The sequence below is a fragment of the Cnephaeus nilssonii genome, assembly GCF_951640355.1.
Source record: "Cnephaeus nilssonii genome assembly, chromosome: 24".
NCBI lineage: Eukaryota > Metazoa > Chordata > Mammalia > Chiroptera > Vespertilionidae > Cnephaeus > Cnephaeus nilssonii.
Window position 1 is genome coordinate 5,885,980 of NC_137095.1, and position 27,224 is coordinate 5,913,203.

General features: G+C 59.0%; 1 protein-coding gene across 2 annotated transcripts; it reads right to left on the reverse strand.

The window, feature by feature from the left end:
• Nucleotides 1–73: 73 nt before the first annotated feature.
• On the reverse strand, nt 74–25,030 carry MAN2A2 (mannosidase alpha class 2A member 2). Of its 2 annotated transcripts, XM_079764032.1 has the most exons (24): nt 24,886–25,030; nt 24,532–24,663; nt 22,413–22,562; nt 21,144–21,401; nt 20,929–21,073; nt 19,966–20,137; nt 18,311–18,438; nt 17,929–18,102; nt 17,127–17,313; nt 14,010–14,187; nt 12,580–12,782; nt 12,311–12,493; nt 12,073–12,187; nt 11,335–11,402; nt 11,065–11,230; nt 10,094–10,330; nt 9,825–9,947; nt 9,455–9,569; nt 9,067–9,200; nt 8,713–8,854; nt 6,250–6,383; nt 3,330–3,524; nt 2,497–2,610; nt 75–1,633 (listed from the first exon to the last, which is right to left on the reverse strand). In XM_079764032.1, the coding sequence occupies exons 3-24, from the start codon at nt 22,542–22,544 to the stop codon at nt 1,481–1,483; spliced, it is 3,456 nt and encodes a 1,151-aa protein (XP_079620158.1). In that variant the 5' UTR covers nt 22,545–22,562; nt 24,532–24,663; nt 24,886–25,030; the 3' UTR covers nt 75–1,480. The 2 variants fall into 2 exon arrangements, with proteins under 2 accessions (XP_079620157.1, XP_079620158.1); XM_079764031.1 differs by lacking the exon at nt 24,886–25,030 and having other exon boundaries at nt 74–1,633; nt 21,144–21,380; nt 24,532–24,657.
• Between the last annotated feature and the right edge of the window lie 2,194 nt (nt 25,031–27,224).

Here is a 27,224-nt window from a genome sequence, read left to right on the forward strand (position 1 = left end):
GGAACTCCCGAAGGACAAGTGTCCGCCCCCGCCCCAGCGCGGCCACCCCCCCACCCCGACTCATCAGGACTCAGAATCACTTTGTACTCTCACACATTTACTCTTCCCAGTGAACTGCAGAACCTGTCACATTCCAAAAGGTACCCCAAATCAGGGAATAGCAGGAACGCGTGGGCTGTATGGAGAGAGCCAGTCTATACAGGAAATCGATATGTGTCATTTGGGTGAACTTACAGAATGCTAATAGGTCTTCCATGGACACACGCAGATTTTATAGGTCGGCCCTTCTAGCGTCTGCCAATGACAACTGCCACTCTCTCTTCCCCGTCATCTGCCCGCTGCGGGTCAGCAGTGTCAGGATCTCCCCAAGTGACGGTGAGCCCTCGGCTGGTTTCTGGCTTGACCAGGAACGCCTGGAGTCGGCTTTTTCAGAATGCCATTACCTGCTGGTTTCTGAGAGACCTTTACCTGGATGAATATGTCTCTTTCTAATCTTAGGAGTTTTAATAAGGGATGGATTGTAAATTTTGCCAAATGTCGTTTCAGCATCTATAGAGACTATCACAAAACGTTCTCTATTCATCGAAGCTGAGATGAAGGCCGGTGAGCAGCCCCAGTGCCCCAGTCACTCCCACGCCCCTGGTCCCCGTGCCGGGACCGGATTCTTCTGGAGACGCGCGGGGAGGCCGAGGCCTGGCTGCAGGGACGGTGCGAGGCCGCCTGCGCTCGCCCAGGCACAGGGCATCTTGGAGCGGCGCTTTCTCCCCCGGGAAAGGAGATGCGCCGGGTCCCCCCCCACCCCCACGGCTGGAAGGGGCTGGAAGGGGCTCGTGGGGACCGTGGTGTGCAGAGGACAGGAACCAGAGAGGAGTCCGCAGGGGGGAGGGTCTCCATCCCCCAGATCAACACCCAGACCAGGCACCCAGTCTGAGCTGGGGATTCTGCACCTGAAGTGTCCTGACCTCTGGCCACGACAGTCTCCAGGGCGTGCGGGCCAGGGAGCACTCAGAGCGGAGCCCTCACAGAAAGCGGGAGTCCTCCTGCTCCTCCACCCCCTCCTCCCAGCACCCCGGGACACAGTCCCTACACGGCCCCAGGACCCCCTAGGACCAGCCGACCCTGAGGCTGGCGGTGACCCCTTCAGCCTCCCCACCTCCTCTCCTGATTCTCCTCCGTCCCATTTTGGGAAAAGGACGGGCGCTGAGCCAGTGCCCAGCTGGGCGGCCATTCACACCCCAAAGCCGAGGCGGGCCTGCCCATTGACCCAGGGCCTTCTCTCCTGGGTCTCACCAGCGTCTGCCCTGGCCGCCCAGCACGGGCCGCGGGTTGCCCCCGAACACAGAAGCAGCGACAACAAACAGGAAGCGAGGCCGAGCTCAGTCTGTCACAGTTCTGAGAGGCAGAGCGGGACAGGGTGCCCGGTGTGGCTGGTCCAACCCGACCTTACGCTGGAGGCGGTCTCTGCGGCTGGCCTTCCCCTTTAGCCCAGGCGGAGGCGGAAGGTGGCAACTTCCATGGGCTCCAGGTACACGTCCGTGCTGTTGGAGGGCGAGGCCAGCGGGTACAGCAACGTCAGGGAGGTCGGCTGCAGGAAGCCCACGTCCAGGCCGTGGAAGAGGCTCCCCAGGGCCACCTGCGCGGAGGAGGGAAGGGAGGGGGGCCGTGCTGGGTGCTGACACGCCAGGGAGGGCAGCTCTCCCTCCAATACTTGCTGTGCCCGCCAGCAGCAGGGTGCCCACGTGCACAGGCGGGTCTGCCCCAGGCTCAGGCTCACCCAGATGTGCGCAGCCCGAGCCTGACCTTGAACCTGGGGTCGGGACCGCTGCACCCAGCGGTGAGCTATTGGGAGACGGGCCATGTCTTGGTCCTCTTCTGAGGACCTGGCGCGTGGAGGCATTTGTGGGTGCCGGCCGGCTTAAACAACGAATACAGCTTGACGGCTTTTGTTTTTGTGTGTGTTTGTTTTTTGTTAATCCTCATCCATTGATTTTTTTTAATTTTTTTTTTTCAGGGAGAATAGAAAAGAGAGGGAAAGACAGAAACATCGATGTGAGAGAAACACATCGATTGGTTGCCTCCTGCATGAGCCCCGACCAGGGTCCGGGCTGGGGAGGAGCCTGCCACGCAGGTAGGTGCCCTTGACCGGAATCGAGCCCGGGACCCTTTGGCCCACAGGCTGGCGCTCTGTCCACTGAGCCACACCGGCCGGGGTGCTGTTGGTTTTTAATTTCTGTGTCTGATGGACATCCCTGCTCAGGAGCAGTTGTCCAGATAGAACAGTTGTTCTCGTCTAGAACTTGCCCCGCCGGGCCTCCGTAGCTTCGAAAACCAATGTCAGCAGCTTCCACTTTTCTCTCTAAAATACCCAGTGCCCCCTGCCCCCCGACCGCTGCCTGACCTCACTGCAGCCTCACCCTCCTCTCTCACGCCTCCCTCACTGCCCACCTCCCTCCCTCCCTCCTCAGGGGCTCCCTTCCCTCACGGGGCCCTGCTCACCTTGCCTTGGCTTGTGGTGCAGTTGAAACCCAAGTTCTTGGCCTCAAGGCCGCAGTCGAAGCCTTTGCGGTGCAGGATGAGTGCAGCTTCTGCCGAGGGCAAGGAGGGCTCATCCTGGTGACAGACAGCACAAGGCAGTGAGGCGGGGGCTCCCCGAGCTCAGAGGTGCTCCCTGAGCTCACAGGTGTGCCCCGGGGCTCACAGGTGCTCCCTGAGCTCACAGGTGCTCCCCGAGCTCACTAATGCTCCCCAGGGCTCACAGGTGCTCCCCGAGCTCACAGGTGCTCCCCGGGCTCACAGGTGCTCCCCGAGCTCACAGGTGCTCCCGGGGCTCACAGGTGCTCCCCGAGCTCACAGGTGCTCCCCGGGGCTCACAGATGCTCCCCGAGCTCACAGGTGCTCACCGGGGCTCACAGGTGCTCCCGGGGCTCACAGGTGCTCCCCGGGCTCACAGGTGCTCCCGGGGCTCACAGGTGCTCCCCGGGGCTCACAGGTGCTCCCGGGGCTCACAGGTGCTCCCCGGGGCTCACAGGTTCTCCCGGGGCTCACAGGTGCTCCCCGGGGCTCACAGGTGCTCCCCGGAGCTCACAGGTGCTCCCCGGGGCTCACAGATGCTCCCCGGGCTCACAGGTGCTCCCCGGGCTCACAGGTGCTCCCCGGGGCTCACAGGTGCTCCCGGGGCTCACAGGTGCTCCCGGGGCTCACAGGTGCTCCCCGGGGCTCACAGGTGCAGCAGCACCTCTGCCCGAAGGCGGTGCTGGGACAAAGAGGAGCCTGGGTGAGGACAGGCCGGAAGTTGGTCCTGGAGGCCCGGGGCTGAGCGGGATCCTCACCTCAGCCTGGAGCGTGCGCAGGTTGAGCAGGTGGAAGTCGCAGGGCAGCGAGGAAGCCAGAGGATGAAATGAGCGCAGACCGGGAGCCGGGGGCTGCCGCTTGGCTACGGGCAGGGCAAGCACCGGGGCATTCAGGTACACGGAGGTCAGGTGGCTGAGGAGGGACGGGTAGCTGGTAGAGTGGCCGTCTGACACCTGCAAGATCGGCCCGAGACGCGGGTGAGGGGACGGAGCCAGGGTGAGGGGTGAAGGTGAGGATGAAACACAACCAGGCCAGTTCCTTTGGAAAGAGCTTCCCTGACGGGTCTGGATACAAGGGGGCCTGGCTCCAGGACCCGTCAAGTGCAGCCACTTCCCATCGCACACCACTTGGAAAGGGCTCCTTGCCGGCCGGCGTGGCTCAGTGGTTGAGCATCGACCTAGGAACCAGGAGGTCAGGGTTCGATTCCCGGTCAGGGCACATGCCCGGGTTGCGGGCTCAGTGCTCAGTGGGGGGCGTGCAGGAGGCAGCCGTTCAATAATTCTCACAATTGATGTTTCTCTCCCTCTCTCTTTCTCTCTGAAATCAATTTTAAAAAAAGGGGGGGCCTACTTCACTCTCCTCTACTTTTGGGGGTTTTTTGCTCCCGTGACACGATTGTGAACACTCCCCTCAGCGGCACCCCCTCAGAGATTAGGGTCTCAGGGCGGGGAGGCTGGCCGGAAGATGTGCACTCCGCCAGGGGACACGGGCTGGTGGAGAAGGTCCTCCGCGTGACCCTCCACGTCCACAGCAGCGGCCCTGACCCTCGGGCCCAGCGGTCCCCACGGCTGAGCCGACTGACACACCTGGATGGCCGACTGGACGTCACTCACAGGCTGAGCTGAACTGTCCTCCCCGGCTCTGCAGTTCTGTCCCCAGTCCCACCCTCCTCCCATCTGCCCAGAACCTCACTCCCCTCTGCCCGGTCTCGTCCCACCTCTGCTGTGTCCTCACATCCACCCGACTTCCACCTCCCACGGCTCGGGTTCAAGCCACCAGCCTGTCCTGCTTGAATGGCCTTTCTTTTCAAATACGTTTTTAGTGATGTCAGAGAGGAAGGCAGAGGGAGAGAGATGGACACATCAGTGATGAGAGAGAATCATGGATCGGCTGCCTCCTGCACGCCCCACCCTGGGGATCGAGCCTGCAACCCAGAAATCAAACCCGGGACCCTCCAGTCCTCAGCCCGACGCTCTATCCTCTGAGCCAAACCGGCTGGGACTTGAATGGCCTTTCAACTGGCACCCAGCCTCCAGTCTTTCTTCCCACACATCCCCCCTCCCCGGCTCTGCTGTCGGAGTGATGTGCTTAGGGGACGCGTCCCGACAATGTCCCTCCTGCCTCACAGCCTTCAATGGCCTTGAGTAAAGCCTAGACCCCTAGCCAGGCATTCAAGGCCACTGCCACCTGCTGCCTAGACCCCCGTGCTGGCCCAGCGCTGGGAGGGCGCCCTGCAGTAATGGGAACATGCTAGTCTACACTAATACGGTCCCTCCTAGCCATGCGTGGCCACCGAGCACCCGACATGTGGCCAGTCTGAGTGAAGAACTAATTGGTTACTGTATGTAGCTCTAATTAACTTATTGTTTTTTAATTGGTTTGTGCATGTTTTTTTGTTAATCCTTACCTGATGTTATTTTTCCATTGATTTGTTTTTTTTTAAAATTTATTTTATATGTTTTTTATTGATTTCAGAGAGGAAGGGAGAGGGGGAGAGAGAGAGAAACATCCATGATGAGAGAGAATCATGGATCGGCTGCCTCCTGCACGACCCACACTGGGGATTAAGCCTGCAACCCGGGCCTGTGCCCTGAGCGGGAATCGAACCGTGGCCTCCTGGTTCCTAGGTTGATGCTCAGCCCCTGAGCCACGCCGGCCGGGCAGCTCTAATTAATTTAAACAGCCACGTGGCTCCCACACTGGTCAGGCAGCTCCGGTCTGAGCGGACTCACTGCTCCTCCCTATCACCTGGGCCCGCTCTGGGCCTTGGGCCGCGTGTGGAGATCAGACCCTCATTCATCAGAGCCGCGCCTGGCTGGCACCTCCTCCAGGATGCCGTCCTCGACCCCCTTGGGCCACAACGTTCTCTGGCTCCTCAGAACCGGTGGACACCCCATCTTGTACCTAATCTTTCCACACACGTGGCTCAGCCCCCGCACACACCGCGAATGAACTGCCAGAGAGCAGTCAGTATCCGGAGAGCGCAGGCTCTGTCTGAGGCACAGACACGGCGGCCGGAGGGGCAGGCTGACACCGCTCCAATTCCAGCCACAACTTGCTAAGTGACACAGCTCAGCACCCCCTGCCGGCCCTTCTCTCAGTTATGCTCCTGCTGCTGACAGACTGAGGCCCTCAACATGGTGCCAGTTTGGAGAAAAAGCCAGGCCCGGCCGGTGTGGCTCAGTGGTGGAGTGCGGACCTATGAACCAGGCGGTCATGGGTTCGATTCTCGGTCGGGGCACATGCCCGGGCTGCTGGCTAGATCCCCAGTGTGGGGTGTGCAGTAGGCAGCTCATCAATGATTCTCGCTCATCATGAATGTTTCTATCCCTCTCTCATTCTCCCTCTCTGAAATCAATAAAAAAATATCTTTTAAAAAAGGTATTAAAATGTAAATGTTTTTTAAAAAGCCATGAGGTGAGAGGGCTGGTGGAGAGAAGGCTGGGGAGCCAGGGGGGCCGAGGGATAGGGTGGGGGAGGTGCAGAGAGGGAGGCGGGAGGTGAGCACAGGGCACTGGAGACGGGGTGCAGGGGAGGGAGGCGCCAGGCTGCAGGAGATGGAGCTCCAGGGCGTTAGCCCGACTCCCCCTGACCCAGGAACCAGGCCGTCCTCTCGCCACCCCGTCCAGCTCTAGCTGTGCTCCCCGAGCCCTCGCTGCACCCCAGGGCCACCCTCACCTCACTGCCCAGGGTGCGGCGCTCCAAGAGGAGGCGGAAGTGGTTGCGGGTCCTCTTGTTGTCCTTGAGCCCCTGGCCCAGGCCTCGGTTGTCGTCCTGCATCAGCCGCCGGTCCAGGATCACCTCCAGCTGGCCTGCGGGAGTGAACTGTGAGTGCCCGGGGAGCAGACAGTGACCTTCAGAAGGACCCAGCACAGAGCCCGGGGAAGCCGGGGTGGGGGTGGGGGTGGCCGGAAGCTGAGTCACTCGGGAGGGAGAGAAGCCCTGGGGCTAGAGCTGGGAGGGGGCTCCGTGAAGGACTGGCCTCGCAGAGGAGGACATTGGAGTCGAGGCCCGGCGGGGGAGGCCGCCCCGGCAGATCTCGGCCCTGCCCCGTGTCTCCCAGACACACAGCCATCACCGGCCGGTCTTCAGCAGCTGCTCCCAGGCCTAACTGGGCAGTTGACACCCGCTTTCCGGCCTGCTCCAGGCGGGGACAGACTCCAGCTCCTCGGGCAGGAGGGGTGCGAGAGGACAGCCAGGCAGAGGCTGGGGGCGGGGGGGGGGGTCCTTGGGGTTGCCCAGGGGAAAAGAGACGGCAGTGATGGCCCGGGCTCTCTCTCTGAAATGCACTTGGGACGGGGCGCACTGCAAAGCGGACATGTATTGCTGGGGGGAGGGTTTTCCCAGCGCCTGCTTTTTAAAGACCCTCTGGAGGGCCTTCCCACACCATGGCCCTCCCGCCTCTCCCCCATCCCAGCCCTGGTTCTGACGTCGGCGGTTCGGCAGTCTTCACCGAGCAATCACAGAAAGGCGGCTGAAAAGCCTACAACAGACCCCTGGCGTATAAAACGGTCACTTCTCAGACCCTGGCTGGATGGCTGTTCAGAGCGTCATCCCGACGCGCCCAGGTTGTGGGTTCAATCCCCGGTCAGGGCACATACGAGAATCAATCAATGAATGCACAAATAAGGGATACAAAGAATTAATGTTTGTTTTTTCTTTTTCTCTCTCCCTCTTTCCCCTTCTCAAATGAATAAATAAAAAAATAAAACAGCCGAAACCGGTGTGCTCAGTGGATAGAACATCAGCCTGCGGACTGAAGGGTCCCAGGTTCGATTCCGGACAAGGGCATGGACCTTGGTTGTGGGCACATCCCCAGTGGGGGGTGTGCAGGAGGCAGCTGATGGATGTTTCTCTCTCATCGATGTTTCTAGCTCTCTATCCCTCTCCCTTCCTCTCTGTAAAAAATCAATAAAATATATTTAAAAAATAAAAATAAAAAAATGAAACAATCATTTCTTAGCACGCTGTTTCCCGGAAGGGCAGAGAGCACCAAGCGTGGGCACAGCCCTGTGGCAGACAGACCACAGGAGAGTCCTACATCCGGGAGACCCCGGGGAGGGGGCAGCAGAGTCCACTCTCCCAGGACTGCCCTCACCGCCGGCCCCTGCACAGCCCGATGGGCCTCCGCTCGGCCCTGCACAGACCCCCCCTCCCCCCCCCCCGCCCGCCCGGAAGGAAGAGCTGAAGTACGAGCTGTTCACATCGCCCCGAGGGCACGGGGCTCCTGGGCTCGCTCGCCTGGCTGCCCCGCTCCAGGCTACTGCACCTCCTGCCCTTGTTCTGGTTCTGAAGAATGCCATTCTCATTGTTTAATGACCGTGAGTAGGAAGATGTACACCTTTTTCTGCTTTGCTAAATAATTCATTACCACACCGATGCCCTTCCCAACGGTCCCTCTCCCATCCCTGGCCAGAGGGGACTGCACAGCTCAGCTGAGAAGTAATGTTCAGCCAGGCTGGGGTGGCTCAGTGGATTGAGCGCCATCCCATGGACTGAGAGGTCCCGGGTTCGATTCCCAGTCAAGGCACGTGCCCGGTTGCAGGCTCGATTCTGAGTTAGGGGGCGTGCTGATCAATGATTCTCTCTCATCACTGATGTTTCTATCTCCCTCTCCCTTCTTCTCTGAAATCCAGTAAAAAATTTTTTTTCTTTTCTTTTTTAAAATACATTTTATTGATTTTTTACAGAGAGGAAGAGAGAGGGATAGTCAGAAACATCGATGAGAGAGAAACATCGATCAGCTGCCTCCTGCACACCCCCTACTGGGGATGTGCCCGCAACCAAGGTACATGCCCTTGACCGGAATCGAACCTGAGACCCTTCAGTCCGCAGGCCGACGCTCTATCCACTGCGCCACACCGGTTAGGGAAAAAATTTTTTTTCTTTAAAAAGAGAATCACTGTTCAATATTCTGATGCCTCTTGAGGGGCACCCACCCCCAGGCGCCTCCATCAGGGAGAGGGTGACAGTGGCGCCTGTGACTGGCAGCTGTTACTGGCTCACCCCCTATCGAATGGGGGACAGGACAGGAGGGGGATGCGAACTGGAAGGAGAGGGGGGACTATAGAGCGGAGAGGCTCTGGGGGCAGGATGCGCTTCCTTTCTTGCCCTTTACCGCCCTCTCCTGCTCCCACTCACCATCGTGGAGGCTGGAGACGCCCAGGGCCTGTGCCGTGTGCAGCGTGAGCCGGTTCTGGGCGTCCTGGATGTAGGCCATGACGGGCATGGGGTAGAAGTTGGCCTGCAGGGGCAGCTTCTTCAGGTACCGCCGGGGCTGCACCTGTGGGCCGAGGCCAGCCGGTCAAGGGCACCCAGGCCCCGGCTGGGACCCAGGGGGTCCCCAGTCTGAAGGGGGCCCTGGCCACTCCCGCCTGGATCCCCTTCTCCATCAGGCGGACACCTCTCCCGACCTCACCCCAGGGCCTCGGACGGAAGCAAAACCCAGTCCCAGTTCTGCTCCGAGGGCTCCCCAGGCCCCGGGTCCGGGGTCACCTGGAAGCCATTGAGGTCCGTGAAGAAGGTGCCCTGGCTGTCGATGTCCGTGCGGACGCGCAGGGCCAGCTCCTTGTTGACGTAGTCCCGGATGTCCACCAGCGACGACACGTCCAGCGACAGCCCCTCCACCCCTGGGCACGGGGACAGAGGGAGCGTGGGGGGCTGAGCCACGGCGGAGAGGCAGCTGGGCAGGCTGTACACCCCCAGGCCACCCCCAGCGTTTCTCCCTGGACACCCTTTACGCCCCGAGAATCAATGAAGCATCAGCCCTGCCTCCTACGATCACTGGTCGGGAAGAGCTGTCCCTGCGGGCCCGGGCAGGAGGAAGCGCGTGTCACAGCCCCGGCCCTCACCTCCTGCCCGCCCCACGCCCCCCGGGGCGTACCTGGCAGGTTGTAGAGCCGGACCACCTGGTGGACGTGCTCGTAGTACGCCGCCACCTCCGAGAAGAAGGGGCCCTCGGTGACGCGCAGCACGGGGGGCTCCTTGGGCACGTAGGGCTGGGGACAAGCAGGCGGCATTGAGCCCCGGCACAGAGCAGAGCGGGAGGGGCCAGCCCAGGGCCAGGCCGGGAAGGAGGAGGGCCTGGCAGGCTCTGGCCTGAGACCCTGGCTGAGCTGGGCCAAGCCCCCCGGTGAGCCCCTCGCCCCTCCTCCCACCTCTCAGAGGCAGCCCAGCCAGGCCCCGAAGGGAGAATCTCCGGTGCCCTGGGAGGGAGGCCCCGGCCCCCGGGGTCCCGCCGTGTCCCTGGGTACCTGGGCCTCGCCGTCAGGCAGGAAGAGGTAGGCGCCGCTCTTGTCCTTGGACGTGCGGGTGCCGTAGACCAAGAACTGCATGTCCACGCGCTGCTCCCGCTCCTCGTCCACCCTTCGGACGCTCTGCCAAAACACACAGCCCTGACCCCTGGCCCCACGCCGGCATGTCAGGCCTGCCCCCGGGAGGGCGCGGACGAACTTCCCCCAGGAGCCCCCCAGGCCCTCGGCACCCGCGGCACCCGCACCCTCTGGCTCCCGCCGGGCCTTACCTTGAGGAGCCCGCTAAGGCCTGAGAACCAGACCTGCATGTAGCGGTTGCTGAGGGCGAAGTCACCGGTGCCCGAGTCGATGACGCGGAGAGGGAAGGCCTCGTGCCGGCTGACGGCCAGCTTGCGGCCGTGCAGGTAGACGCGCACGGAGGAGGGCAGGGTGCGGGGCGCGTCCAGGCCCGACTGCAGCTGCAGCACGCCCAGGCCCAGCGCCGGCAGGCGGACGGGCACAGACACCTATGGCACAGGGGGCGTCAGTTCTGGGCGCAGGCCCGGGATCCGGGGCCTGGGGCCTGAGCAAGTCCCTGTACCCGCCGGGGCCTCCGTCCCTCCTCGGCAAGGGGGGGTGGTATTACTTGTCCCCGGTCAGACTGTTATGAATCTCAAGGACACTGGAAAAACTATGACGTGGCAACCCCACGCCTAGCCGGTGTGGCTCAGTGGACAGAGCACCGGCCTGCGGACTGAAGGGTCCCGGGTTTGATTCCCGGTCAGGGCTCATGCCCGGGTTGCAGGCTCAATCCCCTATAGGGGGCGTGCAGGAGGCAGCCGATCCATGATGATCTCTCATCATTGATGTTTCTCTTTCTCTCTCCCTCTCTGAAATCAATAAAAATAAAAAAGTGAATATTATTATTTAAAACAAATACCGTATTTCCCGGCGTATAAGACGACTGGGCATATAGAAGATTTCCCTGGGTTAAAAAGTCGTCTTATACGCCGGAAAATATGGTAAATAAAAAATAAAAATAAAGGTTTGCTGTAAAAAAGAGTGACAGGCAATAGAAAGCCACTGTGACTCTCACCAGGACTATTCCAGACCTCGCCTTCCCTTCAAGGACAGAAACCTCAGCGGCGACTGTCCCCTGGGCGGCCCCGCCCCGCAGGACCCCGGTCCCCACCCCGGGGGGCACGGAGGGGGCGGGAGGCCGGTGCTGAGGGACAGGGGCCCGGGACGGGCGGGGGGTCACCTGGTAGACGTCGGGGACCATGTCGGTGGCGGACCTCCAGTGCGCGCTGACCTGCACGGCCAGCGGCTGGCCCTCGTCCGACAGGACGCGCACCCGGGGCGAGCTGACGAGCAGGGACACCACGCTGAGCCGCTCCTGGTCCAGCGGGTTGAAGAGCACCACGTACCTGCGGGTGGAAGGTGAGCTGGCCAGGCGGCCTCTGCGCCTGGGGCAGGTGGGGGGGAGGGGGGAGGGAGCGGCTCTGCCCCGGCCCGGCCTGGTCCCGCTCACCTGGGCGAGGCGTCCAGCTGGATCAGCGTGGGCTCTGGCAGGGCGTCATGGTTTAAGCGGGTGTCATCCTGGAATTAAACGGTGGGAAGGCCCTAGCTGGTGTTGCCCAATGGATAGAGCATCGGCCTGCGGACTGAAGGGTCCCAGGTTCGATTCCGGCCAAGGGCACATGCCCGGGTTGCAGGCTCGATCCCCAGTAGGGGGCGTGCAGGAGGCAGCCGATCAATGAGTCTCCCTCATCATTGATGTTTCTCTCTCTCTCCCTCTCCCTTCCTCTCTGAAGTCAATAAAAAAAAAAATGTATTAAAAAAGTGGTGGGGCCCTAGCCGGTTTGGCTCAGTGGATACAGCGACAGCCTGCGGACTGAAGGGTCCCCGGGTTTGATTCTGGTCAAGGGCACATGCCCAGGTTGTTGGCTTCATGCCCAGTGGGGGGCGTGCAGGAGGCAGCCGGTCGGTGATTCTCTCTCATCACTGATGTTTCTATCTCTCTCTCCCTCTCCCTTCCTCTCTGAAATCAGTAAGAATATTAAAAAATAATAATAATAATTAAAAAAAAATGGTGGGAAGGGAAGAGCCATCAGGGGACTCAGCCTGAGGCGGCATCCTGCCGCCTCCCCACCCGTGTCCTGGGTGGGGACGGGCAGCTGCACTCACCCCAGGACAGGGCAGGAAAGAGGAGCGAGACCCTCACCCCCTGCTCCTGGGGGGGTCCCGAGCAGGTGCAGGAAGGACTCACCATCTGGAGGAAGGGCGCCTCGGGGTCGAAGCGGTAGGCCTCCTTGTCCCCCAGCACCAGGTAGTGAGCGGCGTTAATGATGACCTGCTTCAGGCTGACCAGGGAGCGCAGCAGCCTGGGGGACAGGGGAGGGAATGTGGGGGAGACGGTCACACACGGCCTGCCCACGGACCGCCCGCACGGCCTTGCTCTGGGATGGGGGGCAGGGGCGTGGAGCCCGGGGGGACGGGGCCCGCACCTGACCCCGTAGTCCACCACCACGGCCTCCTTGGCGGTGCCGGTGATGGCGTCGTGGTGCTGGAAGAGCCCCAGGGTGCGCCGAGCCTCGGTCAGGAGGGCGAAGTTCGAGAGCGGGTACTGGCTGGCCAGGCCGGCGCGGCGGGCGTGAGCGGCTGCCAGGCTGTAGAGGATCTCCGCCCCGCTGTGCGGAGAGGGGCGTCAGCGCCCGGCCGCCCGCGGCCTCCCGGGTCCCCCTCCCGCCCACCCCGGGCCCCGGCCGGCGCTCACCGCAGGTGGGCCTCCAGGACGCGGTCCAGGCTCTTGTAGAAGGGCCGGGAGGTGTAGTAGCCGGTCCAGTAGTGGTCCTCGCGGTCCGCATAGGAGAAGAAGTCTCCGCTCAGCACAGGGAACCCCGGGGGCGCGGCCCCTGGCTCCACCCGCGTCCTCTTGTACAGGGCGTCAAAGTAGTCGGAGAGGGTGCCGAACTGGGCCTGCGGGGACCCCGAAAACCCCTTCCCCTCAGTGCCGCAGCCAGGGCTGCGGCCGCGATCCTGCCTATGCAGTCCCTGTCCTGGCCACCCTCTGGCCCCACACCCCATGCCCCACCCTACTCAGTCCCTGTCCTGGCCACCCTCTGGCCCCACCCTGGGGGCCTGGGAGACCATTCTGGCAGATGAGAAAGACAAATACCACATGATCTCACTTATCTGTGGGATCTAATGAACAGGATGCATTGACCAACAAAATAAGAGGCATGGAACCGACTGACACAGCTCGATGTGGGGTTGGGGGGACGAGAAGAGATAAACCAAAGAACTTATATACTTATATGCATAGCCCATGGACATGGGCAATAGGGTAGTGAAGACTGGGAGAGGGGTTGGTAAGAACGGGTTGGGAGGATGGGGGTAAAGGAGGGTAAAGGGGAAATACCTATTATACTATCAACAATAAAAAGTTTACTTAAAAAAATAAAAAATAGCCCTAGCCGGGTTTGCTCAGTGGATAGAGCATCAGCCTGCAGTCTGAATGGTCTCAGGTTCGATTCCGGTCAAGGGCACGTGCCCGGGTTGTGAGCTCGATCCCCAGTAGGGGGCGTGCAGGAGGCAGCCAATCAATGATTCTCATCATTAATGTTAATATCTCTCTCTCCCTCTCCCTTCCTCTCTGAAATCAATAAAAATGTATTTAAAAAATTAAAATTACCTAACCAGTGGTTAAGAACAACAGGGGGGTGGGGAGCATGCGTGGGGAGGGGTTTGGGATGGGAATGGGGGGATGAGGACAAATATGTGATACCTTAATCAATAAAGAAATTTTTTTAAAAATTAAAATTAAAAATAATAAAAAATAAAGTATGGCCCTAGCCAGTGTGGCTCAGTGGATAGAGCACTGGCCCATGGACTGAAGGGCCCCGGGTTCGATTCCGGTGAAGGGCACGCACCTCGGTGGCAGGTTCCCCGGCCCTGGTCGGGTGCGTGCAGGAGGCAGCCCATCGATGTGTCTCTCTCACATCGACGTTTCTCTCCCTCCCCCTTCCACTCTCTCGAAAAATCGATGGAAAAATATCCTCGGGTGAGGATTGAAAAAACATGATAAATAAGTAAAAAAATAAACCTTTAAAAAAAAGAAAGAAGAGAGAAGTCCTGGGAAGGCCGGGAGGGAACCCCGGTCTGGAGCCTCCCGGGTAGGCTGGGGGCCGCCCGCCGGGGCCGCACCTGCACGTGGAGGTCGGGCTTGCTGTTGAGGAAGTCGAAGAGCCGCTGGTAGTTGAAGAACTGGGCGTCCCACTCCTGGGGCTTGTCGTAGCGGAAGTCGTCGCCCAGCGGCACCAGCAGGACGTTGCTCCGGAAGAGCCGGGACTTCTTGCGGTACTGGTCCAGGAGCAGGGCGGCCCTGTGGGGGGCAGGGACCGGTGTGACAGGATGCTGAGCAGAGCCCCCGTGGGGGTGTCCCTGGCCTGCAGGTGCCCACCTCCAGGGTAGGATCCAGGCCTGGAGCCCGGCGCTCTCCACGGTGCTGACGGGCGGAGAGCGGCCTGTGCCGGGCTGCAGGGATGGTTCAATCTCCTGGCCCCACACACAACAGGCCAGTCCTCCTCCCCTGTGATTCTCCTTCAAACACACCACAGGCCCTAACCAGTGTGGCTCAGTGGATAGAGCGTCGGCCTGTGGACTGAAGGGTCCCAAGTTCAATTCTGGTCAAGGGCACAGGCCCAGGTTGTGGGCTCAATCCCCAGTGGGGGGCGTGCAGGAGGCAGCCGATCCATGATTCTCTCTCATCATGGATGTTTTTCTCCCTCCCTCTCTGCCTTCCTCTCTGACATCAATAAAACATGTATGTATGTTAAAACATCCCAAAGATGCGCCCACGCTCCTCCGTGCAGGGACCCGGTGATGGATACGGGGACGAGGGTGGGCCGGCCCACGAGGGCAGACAGAACCCCCGCTGTCCTGCCCGGCGCTCCCATGGGAGCGGCGTGTTCACGTGGGTGTGGTGAGCAGCCCCCCTGGCCACCCCACAGTGCCGTCTGTCCATGCGTGTGGCTCTCGAGGTCTTTTCTCCTCATCCTGAAATGTCTCTTGTTTTCTGAAGCTAAGGGTGGAAACTTACACCTGTGCCTAATAAAGCTCAGCGGTCAGATTCGACCCACATGCCAAAGGGCTGGGACCCAGATCCTGACACGCGGCTTCGTTCTGTCCACCGGCGAGTGCGGCAGCCCTGGAGCGAGGGGCCTGCACCAGCTGTGTGACCTGGGGCGGGTGACTCAACCTCTCTGGGCCTCAGTTCCCATAAAATGAGGACACTATCAGTATCTGCCATCAGACCTTTCTGAGAATTAAAACCAAGTGCATGAACTAATACCTGCTAGAACACCGGAACAGTGCCTGGCACCTCGTAGAAACTACATAGAAACGTTTATTTTCTTTCTCATCCAAGTTACTGGTAAAATCAACAAACAGGTACCTGTAGCATATCATCAAAGCCCCTTTCTCTTTTTTTTTTAAAAAAAAAATATTTTTGTTGATTTTAGAGAAAGAGGGAGGGAGAGGGAGAGAGAAATAGAAACATCAGTGATGAGAGAGAATCACTGATCGGCTGCCTCCTGCACGCCCCCCACTGGGATGGATGGAGCCTGCAATCCGGGCCTGTGCCCTGACCGGGAATCGAACTGGTGACCTCTTGGTTCCTGGGTCGATGCTCACCCACTGAGCCACACCTGGCCGGGCCGCCGTTCTCTTTTCAGATCAACCTACAAAAATATGGTGTCGCAGTTCAACCAGCTACTAAGCTACGTACTGTGCTGGTCAACTACTACTTTTCTATCTTGTTTTCAGGAGAGGACTCCTCAAATACCATTTCCCCCTCATTTATCCACCTTGGACAGTGGTCGGCGAACTCATTAGTCAACAGAGCCAAATATCAACAGGACAACGACTGAAATTTCTTTTGAGAGCCAAATTTTTTAAACTTAAACTTCTTCTAATGCCACTTCTTCAAAAGAGACTCGCCCAGGCCGTGGTGTTTTGTGGAAGAGCCACACTCAAGGGGCCAAAGAGCCGCATGTGGCTCGCGAGCTGCAGTTTGCCAACCACTGATCCAGGAAGTCTTTCAAAGGAGAAAATGAAGTTACTCCATGACTTGCTTGCTGCACACCTGGGCTGGCACCTGTAGCCGGTCTGGCTCAGTGGATAGAGCATCGGCCTATGGACCGAAGGGTCCCGGGTTCGATTCCGGTCAAGGGCACGTACCTCGGTTGCAGGCTCCTCCTCGGCCCTGGTCGGGGTGCGTGCAGGAGGCAACCAATTGATGTGTTTCTCTCACATCGATGTTTCTCTCTGTCTCTCCCTCTCTCTTCCACTCTTTCTAAAAACCAATGGAAAAAAATATCCTCTGGTGAGGATTAAAAGTAATAGTAATATTTTTTAATTAAAAGAAATAATAAAAGTCCTGCCTCCACAGCCCGGGCCTCGGTGCGCGTTTGGGAGCCGCATTTAGGTTTCCAGATCTGGAAACAAAAGACGCCTTTCTCTCCCTCCGGTCACATGCCCTTCTACCTCTCGGCCACCATGGAAATCCGAGGCTGCAGCCTGAAAACCAGTTCAACCTGTTGTATTCTTCGGGCCGCACTGGTTCTGGCTAAATCGCTGTTTCTGACCCCTCTTAGCCTGCCCGTCCCCAGGGGGCCATTTCAGCCACAGTGACATTCTCGGGGTCCCCAGCGCTTGTCTCAAAGGGAACGAGCCTGCTTTCTCAGAGGCAGCACCACACGCACCCCTGCGCAGGGTTCCGGGTTCCTGGAGCACGGAGGGTCCCGGCTGACTGAGGTCATGTCGGGCTGAAGGTTGGAAGGAACTGTACCGATCTGAGAAGTATTCCCCTCTGGGTCAGCCATGCAGCTCTGACAGTTCGTCAGGACCCAGGAAGACAGGCTTGCCGAAACCGGTGTGGCTCAGTGGATAGAGCGTCGGCCTGCGGACTGAAAGGTCCCAGGTACGATTCCGGTCAAGGGCATGGACCTTGGTTGCGGGCACATCCCCAGTGGGGGGTGTGCAAGAGGCAGCTGATGGATGTTTCTCTCTCATCGATGTTTCTAACTCTCTATCCCTCTCCCTTCCTCTCTGTAAAAAATCAATAAAATATATTTAAAAAAAAAGACAGGCTCACTTAGGAAATAAGACCACGTGGGACAGGTGGCTCCTGAGCCACTCCACTCTCCAGGGAGACTCGGAAGGAAGCCACCACCCAAGTGGCTGTGGGCCTGACGCACCCCCCGAGCCCGCTCCCCTCTTCCGAAGCCCACGCGGCAGAGCCCGGGCGGGCTGGCGGCCTACCTCTCGGCCACGTTGGCCTCGGTGATGGCACGAGGAGGCACCTTCCACGGGCAGTTGATGCGCCCGCCAGGCAGGCGTTTGAAATCAAACTGGCAGCAGATCTTGGGGTCCGGGCCGCAGGTGTGGGGGACGTCGTAGCTGTAGAAGGGCATCATGTGGCAGAAGATGTCTGTGCTGGAGTCCGTGTCTGAGGAGGACACAGAGGGAGGTCAGCCCCCCGGCGGCGGTGTGGGGAGCTGGGCACAGGGGCGCCCGCAGGACAGCGATCCGCTCCAGCTGCAGGCACCCCTGAGGAAGGGGAGGCTCGGCCCTGGCCGGGGTGGCTCAGTGGCTAGAGCGTCGGCCTGCGGGTTCAATTCCGGTCGAGGGCATGGACCTGGGTTGCAGGCTCCTCCCCGGCCCGGGCCCTGATCGTGGCACGTGCAGGAGGCAACCAATCGATGTGTTTCTCTCGCATCGATGTTTCTCTCTGTCTTTCTCTCTCTTCCACTCTGAAAATCAATGGAAAAATATCTTCAGGTGAGGATTAAAAAAAAAGGGGGGGCGGGGAGGCTCGACCTAGACTTAAGACTGCAGAGGATGTGCAGGTCAAAGGTCAGGACGCAGGGAAGGCTCAGAAGTGCACAGCTCCCCCGGGTACGGCACGCCCAGACCCTCGGGATGAACAGCAGATCCCACAGAGACCAGGTCAGCGTGATCTCCACCCGTCCTGAGGGACAGAGTGCTTCCGGTGACCTGCTCTGAGGTCCCTGCCCTTCCCCAAGAGAGCGACCACTGTCCCCCCGACCGCACCCGGCCTTACCCCAGCTCTGCCTCCACATGAACTCCAGGCTGTGGGTGGCCGCGAAGTGCTTCTTGATGGCGTAGTGCACCCTCTGGATCAGCATGCCGGTCAGGTTGGCACGGCGCAGCAGGTAAGCCATGGTGGGGCTGTGGCCGAAGGGGTCCACGGCCCAGCCCGAGCGCGGGGTCACACCTGGGCAGGGGAACGGAAGCCAGAGCCCTGAACACCCCCCGCCGGGCCTCCTGGGACTGGTCCCAGCTCCCTTCTGGCCATCACACCGGCCCTGGGTGGGGGAACCAGCACACAAAGGTAATGCCACCTGCCAGCCCGGCACCTTACAGCCCCAGCTCCCCTCTGGGCCAGCTGTGGGGCCAGGCGCCCTCTCCGCAGCCTGCCTCACCGAGATTCTTCTCCAGCCACTGGTGTCCCTCGATGAGCTGGTCGATCAGGGCGAAGTAATGGGAGTTGGCCTCATCGGGCATCACCCAGCCTCCTGTCGCAATCTCCAGCTGCCCGCTGCCCACCAGCCTGCAGGGAAGGACTCACACTCAGCGGGGGTCTGGGGGGCGGGCAGCGAGGGGGGCACCTGCCCAGTCGTGCCAAACAGAAGAGGCTGGGACCCGGGCGCACTGGCCTCTCTGAGCCAGCTCACACGAACCTGGGACCAAGGGGACAGACGTGGGCCCTCCTTTCCCGCTAGCCAGCGTCCCTGCTGTCCTGGTCCTGCGGACCTATGGACGCCACCTGAGCGTCCAGGGGCCTGGCTCCTGGCTTTCTCTTCCCTGTGCTCACAGAACTCTGATTTCTCCTAACACAGTGACCCTCCAACCAGTTCCTCCCATCTCACCTGGGCCCCTCCCATCTCATCTCGGCCACTCCTATCTCATTCTCAGCCTTTCCCACCTCATCTCGGGCCCTCCCATCTCATTCTCAGCCCCTCCCATCTCATCTCGGCCACTCCCATCTCATTCTCAGCCTTTCCCACCTCATCTCAGGCCCTCCCATCTCATTCTCAGCCCCTCCCATCTCATCTCGGCCCCTCCCATCTCATTCTCAGCCCCTCCCATCTCATTCTCAGCCCCTCCCATCTCATCTCGGCCCCTCCCATCTCATCTCAGCCCCTCCCATCTCATTCTCAGCCCCTCCCATCTCATCTCAGCCCCTCCCATCTCATTCTCAGCCCCTCCCATCTCATCTCGGCCCCTCCCATCTCATTCTCAGCCCCTCCCACCTCATCTCGGCCACTCCCATCTCATTCTCAGCCTTTCCCATCTCATCTCGGGCCCTCCCATCTCATTCTCAGCCCCTCCCATCTCATCTTGGCCCCTCCCATCTCATTCTCAGCCCCTCCCATCTCATCTCGGCCCCTCCCATCTCATTCTCAGCCCCTCCCATCTCATCTCAGCCCCTCCCATCTCATCTCGGCCCCTCCCATCTCATTCTCAGCCCCTCCCATCTCATTCTCAGCCCCTCCCATCTCATCTCAGCCCCTCCCATCTCATTCTCAGCCCCTCCCATCTCATCTCGGGCCCTCCCATCTCATTCTCAGCCCCTCCCATCTCATTCTCAGCCCCTCCCATCTCATCTCGGCCCCTCCCATCTCATTCTCAGCCCCTCCCACCTCATCTCGGCCACTCCCATCTCATTCTCAGCCTTTCCCATCTCATCTCGGGCCCTCCCATCTCATTCTCAGCCCCTCCCATCTCATTCTCAGCCCCTCCCATCTCATCTTGGCCCCTCCCATCTCATTCTCAGCCCCTCCCATCTCATCTTGGCCCCTCCCATCTCATTCTCAGCCCCTCCCATCTCATTCTCAGCCCCTCCCATCTCATCTTGCCCCTCCCATCTCATTCTCAGCCTCTCCCATCTCATCTCGGCCCCTCCCACCTCATCTCAGCCCCTCCCATCTCATCTGGGCCCCTCCACCATCACGCCTCACCCCTGCCATGTCCCCTCGCCTCTCCTGCCACAGAGGGACCACAGCTTTAGGCGAAACCTGCCCACCCATCCTAGGCCCAGAGGACAGCCCTCCCTCGCCTCCCGACCGCCACTGGCCTCCGGACCGCCGCTTTCTTCTGGGCGTTGATGTTGTCCCACCACTTGGCAAAGAAGGAGACTTCGGCCCAGAGGAAGCGCCGCCGGGGGTCCTCCTGCAGCTTGGTCACCATGCTGTTGAGGATGTGCTGGGTCTGCTCCGCGTAGTACTTGTCAAAGGTCTTGATCCAGCCTGGGGAGCGACAGGGTCCCTGAGGGTGCCACACCTCCTCCGACTGTCTCTCCCTTACCCTTCCCATCAGAAAGCCCACCGAGCCCGGCCGGCGTGGCTCAGTGTTTGAGTGTCAGCCTATGAACCAGGAGGTCATGGTTCGATTCCCGGTCCGGGCACATGCCCCCCAGGGTTGCGGGCTTGATCCCCAGTGTGGGGCGTGCAGGAGGCAGCCTATGGATGCTTCTCTCTCATCACTATCTCTCTCTCCCTCTCTGAAACCAATACAAAAATATTTTTAGCCCTGGCCGGTTTGGCTCAGTGGATAGAGCGTCAGCCTGCGGACTGAAGGGTCCCAGGTTCAATTCTGGTCAAGGGCATGTACCTTGGTTGCGGGCACATCCCCAGTAGGAGGTGTGCAGGAGGCAGCTGATTGATGTTTCTCTCTCATTGATGTTTTTTTTTTTTTTTTTTTAAATATATTTTATTGATTTTTTACAGAGAGGAAGAGAGAGGGATAGAGAGTTAGAAACATCGATGAGAGAGATACATCAACCAGCTGCCTCCTGCACACCCCCTACTGGGGATGTGCCCGCAACCAAGGTACATGCCCTTGACCGGAATCGAACCTGGGACCCTTCAGTCCGCAGGCCGACGCTCTATCCACTGAGCCAAACCGGTTTCGGCTCATTGATGTTTCTAACTCTCTATCCCTCTCCCTTCCTCTCCGTAAAAAATCAATAAAATATATTTAAAAAAAAAAAAAAAAAGCCAGCCCGCTGCCCGCCCGGCTGCGGGGCGCCGGCCCTCACCTGGGTCGTTGTGGGAGTGCGGCACCACGAACACCTGCAGGTCCTCGGCGTCCCAGTCGTGGGGGCCGTAGGAGATGTCGAAGCCCTGCTTCCACACGCCGCCGTCCACGTTGTCAAAAGGCAGCTCCTCCGACACGGTCAGCATCTGCGGAGCAGGCGCCGGCTCAGCGGCGCCGCTCTGGCCACGGGGGGTCCCCGCCGGCTCTGGCTCTTACCTGCAGCCCCGGCTTCTGGCCCCGGCCCCCCAGAGCAAACTGGCAGTCTTGGGGGGAGACGGAGAAGAAGCTGGGCCGGGGCTCGGGCGGCACCACCCAGGAGCCGTTGGCCGTGTAGTAGGGCAGCAGGGCGGGCGCGCCCTCGGCGTTGGCCGTCAGCTCCAGCACGGACTCCTTGATGTGGCTGATGATCTCGTGGTTCTCCTCCAGCAGCTGCTCCAGCTGCTCGATGCGGTTCTGCAGCACAGAAATTTGGCTCTGCCAGAAAACCAGAGAGCAATCACCCTCCACGCCTCCCTCCGCCTCGGGGTGCTCTCGGCCTGAGGCCCGCACCCGAGGCCTGACTACGACCCTGGCCCGCCCCGAGGAAGGCAGAACCACGAGCCTACGGGGCCACGGCTCGGGCCAGATACGGGAGGAGGCGTGAATCACCCTGGAGGGCTGCAATCCACTTGGGCTGGGAGCACCCTCGCCCTCCAGCTCCGGGAGGCCGAGGTTTCCCCTCACACGCCTATCCTCCACCCGGCACTGCCTGTGCCCACAAGGACTGCATCTGGGCTCCGTGGGGATGCATGGTGCAACCCATTAGCAATAGCTGCCAAGAATTCCCAAGACCGCCCTAAGCTGGTTTGGCTCAGTGGATAGTGTCGGCCTGCGGAATGAAAGGTCCCAGGTTCAATTCCAGTCAAGGGCACAGGCCCAGGTTGCGGGCTCGATCCCCAGTGGGGGGCGTGCAAGAGGCAGCCAATCAATGATTCTCTCATCGTTGATGTTTCTATCTCTCCCTTCCTCTCTGAAATCAATAAAAATAAAAATAAAAAAAATAAAAAATAAAAAAAGAATTCCCAAGACCGCCCTAGCTGGTTTGGCTCAGTGGATAGAGCATCGGCTTGCGAGAGGTCCCAGGTTCAATTCCGGTCAAGGGCACATGCCCGGGTTGCGGGCTCAATTCCCAGTAGGAGGCGTGCAGGACGCAGCCGATCCGTGATTCTCTCTCATCATGGATGTTTCTATCTCTCTCTCCCTCTCCCTTCCTCTCTGGAATCAATAAAAATATATTAAAATAAAAAATTCCCCAGACAGAGCAACAGTCCATCATGCCGTTTCCCCCTCCTCCTTCCGTTGGCATCCTCGTTGTTAGCTCCGGGTTTCTAGAAAAGCTGCCCCTGGGGAAGGAATGTCCTCGTCCCGGGCTGACACGGCTCTCCAGCTGGGCGCTGAGCCCTGACGACGTATCCGTGAAGACCTCAGACGCCAGGCGTGACTCACCCGGGGGAAGTTCCCGCCATTCTGGTGCCTGGTGGGGTCGTGCTGCACTCGGTCCAGCATGAGGTAGAGGGAGAAGACGGCCACGCAGAAGACAGCGGCCCCGCACACGGTCACCTGCTTTTTCAGCTTCATCCTGGCCTCCGCGCACACCTGGCGGGAGGGGCCCCGTGTTCAGCTCCCACAGCCAGCATCCCTTTGGGGATCTTCCCACCCAATGCTCCAATGAGACCCCAAGAGCTGCTCCCAAGGAACATCTATTTGCCCGACTCCCAAGAAGAGCAAGCTCTGCAGCAGCCGAATCCCCAGCGCTGACGGGGGGCCCTCACCCCCAGCGGGACCTTACTCTCTCGGCTGAGACACAGACTGTTACGGGCATTTCTTTAAATTATTGTCAGTTGATGCCGAAACCGGTTTGGCTCAGTGTTTAGAGCATCGGCCTGCGGACTCAAGGGTCCCAGGTTCGATGTACCTTGGTTGCGGGCACATCCCCAGTTGGGGGTGTGCAGGAGGCAGCTGATGGATGTTTCTCTCTCATTGATGTTTCTAAGTCTCTCTCCCTCTCTCTTCCTCTCTGTAAAAAATCAATAAAATATATTTTAAAAATAAATAAATAAAAAATTATTGTCAGCGGAGTCCAAGGCGACAGGCAGAGCCGCGTCTTGGATACACATTCACCAAAAAGGTGGATGTGTTATCGGTACTGACTCTTAACTTTGCCCAGGAATCCTCGGGCTACCCAAGAATGCAAATAAGCTCCCTGGATCCTAAGTTCTGGGGAAACCCCGGGGTATTTGGGGGTATAAAATCAACTTGCTGCGTCGGCTCTGGGTCCCTGTCCCTCCATCAGAGAGGACGGTGTCCCACCCGGCTCCCAGCTTTTTCTATCTTCGTGTCTGGTCTTTCTTTCTTTCTTCTATTTCTTAATCCCCAGCTCCTCTATACTCAGGAACCAGACCCGCTCCTTTTCCGTGCTGGACGCGGAGAAGAGAGAAACACCTACATTTGCCCCAGAGTCCCCAGCGCTGATGGTGGGCCCTCACCCCAGCGGGATCTTACTCTCTCGGCTGAGACACAGACTGTTATCCGAGTCTGGTCTTGCCTCGTCCGCCTCGGGAGAGCAGCTCTCCCCTAGGGAGAAGCAGAATCTCTCTCTCCCGGGGCTGATGCTATAAAAAAAAAAAAAAAAAAAAAACACGCGAGATAACAAACTTCCCAGCTCTGACTCCAGAGGTCACCGCACAGCCTCCTGATTATAACCAGCCTCCCCCGAGCTGATGGAGGAAGACCGGCGGGCACGGCAGGTGGGCGCCCAGGCTCCGTGACCACGTGGTTCTAGTTCCCGAGGAATAAGCGGCTATCTCTATTTTGATTTAAAGACCCCAAGAGACTTACAGGAAAGCCTTTCTCCCTGCCCTCCGCTCCGCTCTCATTAGGACAGGCGTCCTCAGACGACGGCCCGCGGGCCACCTGCGGGTGTGTGTTTTTTTGTTTTTGTTTTTAATATATTTTATTGATTTTTTACAGAGAGGAAGAGAGAGGGATAGAGAGTTAGAAACATCGATGAGAGAGAAACATCGATCAGCTGCCTCCTGCACACCCCCTACTGGGGATGTGCCCGCAACCAAGGTACATGCCCTTGACCGGAATCGAACCTGGGACCTTGAGTCCGCAGGCCGACGCTCTACCCACTGAGCCACACCGGTTTCGGCCACTTGCGGGTGTTTTTGCCGTTTTGCTTTTTTTTACTTCAAAATAAGATATGTGCAGTGTGCATAGGAATGTGTTCATAGTTGTTTTTGTTTTTTTAAACTATCGTCCGGCCCTCCCACGGCCTGAGGGACAGGGAGCTGGCCCCCCGTTTAAAAAGTTTGAGGACCCCTGCATTAGGACATTCAGGATGGATTTACACACAAGCAGCTTATGTTTCTCTCACAGACTCAGTCCTCTGGTCCTCTCCCCGTTAGTTCTGATGCCGCAGGAGGTAACTGCCCTCTCTGCCTGGGCAGCATTTAGGGGACCCCCTGGGGAGCCGGCAGGGATTGATGCTGAAGGGATCCCCCCCACCCTGGGGAGGGAGAGGACAGGCTGGGTTGGAAGGTAACTTCGGGCCCCGACTTGCCTGCTCCGCGGGGAGAGGCCGCTGGCCGCCGCCGCTGCCTCGCGCCCCGTTAGCGCGATCCGGTTCCGCCCAGAAGCCTCGGGGCAGTATTTTTAGCCTTTGGGGGCTGGTTCCGGGCCAAAGCGGGTGGAGCTGGAGAGAGAGAGAGAGAGAGAGACGGAGGGTTCACCCGGGAGGCAGGCACCTGCGCCGGGTCGGCCCGCCCCCGACACCCCGGACTCGGCGGCCGGTCCCGGGACCGAGACAGCTGCCCCGATGCGGGGTGCGGGGCGCCGGCCGCCTCCGACTCCTGCTGCCCAAACTGGGCCCCGGCGGCACCGCAGGACCCTCCCCCGCGTCCGCCCGGCGCCTTACCCTCGGCGGCCGGCCTCGCGCCGCTCCGGGCCCCGCGGGCCTCGCGCTGCGCCTCGCATCCCCGAGGGTGGCGGCCCCGCGCCAGGCAGCGACGCGGGGAAGGCGGCCGCCCGGCCCTTCCTCCTCCCGCGGCCGCCGGCGGAGCTGCGTGCGGGGCGGGGCCAGCCGCGCCGCCCCACCCCGCCCCGCCCTTCCGCCCCGCGCCGGTGACCGGCCGCAGTGCGCAGGCGCAGTCCCGCGAGCCGGGGAGCGGAACGATTTAGCATCCGCCCCCATCCTTTCCCAGCTCGCCACCCAACGACTAAAACATCATCTAAATTGTCTGGGTGATCCTCCTTTTCCTGGCGTCTGGGTGTTGTCATTTTGGTGTTTTGTGGTTTTTAAAAAATTATTATTATTTTAAAAAAATATATTTTATTGATTTTTTACAGAGAGGAAGAGAGAGGGATAGAGAGTTAGAAACATCGATGAGAGAGAAACATCGATCAGCTGCCTCTTGCACACCCCCCACTGGGGATGTGCCTGCAACCAAGGTACATGCCCTTGACCGGAATCGAACCTGGGACCCTTCAGTCCGCAGGTCGATGCTCTATCCACTGAGCCAAACCGGTTTCGGCTAAAATTATTATTTTTTAATTGATTTCATTGAGGAAGGAAGAGGGAGAGAGAGTAGAAACATCAGTGATGAGCTGGAACCGGTGTGGCTCAGTGGATAGAGCGTCGGCCTGCAGACTGAAGGGTCCCAGGTTTGATTCCGGTCAAGGGCATGTGCCTTGGTTGCGGGCACATCCCCAGTGGGGGGGGTGTAGGAGGCAGCTGATAGATGTTTCTCACTCATCAGTGTTTCTAACTCTCTGTCCCTCTCTCTTCCTCTCTGTAAAAAATCAATAAAAATATTTTTTTTTAAAAAAGAAACATCAGTGATGAGAGAAAATCATGGGTCGGTTGCCTCCTGGCACGCCCCCCCCCCCCCCCCCAACTAGGGATCCAGCCCCGACCTGGAATCTAACCGTGACCTTCTGGTTCATAGGTCAATGCCCAACCACGGAGCCACACCGGCTGGGGAGAGTTTTGTAATTTTGAAGCAGAATAAATCCTACTGCAATGAACATCTCCATGAATTCCACCTTTGTCTCCTTTTTGAATTATTGCCTTAGGACAGATTGGCAGCAGTGAGGTTACCTGGGCAGAAATAAGGACTGATATGCCCTAGCTGGTTTGGCTCAGTGGATAGAGCATCGGCTTGCAGACTTAAGGGTCCCAGGTTCCATTCTGGTCAAGGGCAAAAGCCCGGATTGTGGGCTCGATCCCCAATACGGGGCGTGCAGAAGGCAGCTGATCAATGATTCATTCTCATCATTGATGTTTCAATCTCTCTCTCCCTCTCCCTTCCTCTCTGAAATCAATTTAAAATATTTTTTTAAAAGAAGAAAAAGAAGGTTAGGGACTTCAGCCTATGTTATTCCTTTCTTCTTCCCCACCCCTACCTCCCAACCCAGAGGATCTAGTCACCTCGAGATAGTTTTCTTGTTCCTGTTGCAGACAGTAGTCAGTACTGAGCTAGGTTGGGGCAGAGTTATAAATCTGTGAGTCTCTCTCCTTCTGGAACTCCAATCGCTCATATAATGAAGTCCCATCTGTGCCTTAGGCTGCTTCCACCCCCCCCCCCCCCCAATTCTTGTTCTCTCTCTCTCTACTTCAATTTAGATACCTTCTATTAATCTATCTTCAGGTTCACTGCATCTGTCTTCAATCTCTAGAAGTGTGACTTTTTCCTTTATTTTTTATGAAACCCATCCAATGAGTTTGTAATCAATGATTCATTCTCATCACTGATGTCCTCCCCTGGATTGTCCCTGCCCCTTAGGAGTGGCCCTCTTGGATTTGGGGTTGAAAGCCTGGCCAGTTTCCATCTCTCTCAGCTTTCAAAAATCTGCTCTTCAGAGATTCTAGCTCTTTAGCCTCCCAATCCACAGGTTCAAGATCTGGCCAATCTCTTCAGGGGGAGTTGTTTCAGGTTTCCCCCCTCTCAATCCTGCAGGGCTGTGGGACTTGTCTTCCCAGCCCAGCCCCTTTCCAATGGCCCGAACCCAGCACATGTTCCGTGGGAAACACTGGCTTTGCATTTTAGGCTCCTCTGGGGCCCAATCCATAGCACAGAAACGGCTCGCTGCTCCTTCCCTCAGGACAGTCTCTCTGTCGGGGGCAATTTTGGTCATCGAATGTCTCAGGGACGTAAGTAACCACCCATCAAGCGTTCACCTGGGCGGGCCCTTTCCTCCTTGACGTTTTAGCTCATCTGGGTCTTATTTCTCCTAACACTCTCCATTCTCTTTAAA

Bases quoted from the DNA above. Each gene is read 5' to 3' on its own strand.
- MAN2A2 (XM_079764032.1), bottom strand. From the start codon at position 22,544: ATGAAGCTGAAAAAGCAGGTGACCGTGTGCGGGGCCGCTGTCTTCTGC. The intron at 20,138-20,928 runs GTGAGGGCCGGC...GTCGCTCCCCAG, and splicing joins GCACTCCCACAACGACCCAG to GCTGGATCAAGACCTTTGAC. The intron at 9,948-10,093 runs GTAAGGCCCGGC...GTGTTTTGGCAG, and splicing joins GCCTTAGCGGGCTCCTCAAG to AGCGTCCGAAGGGTGGACGA.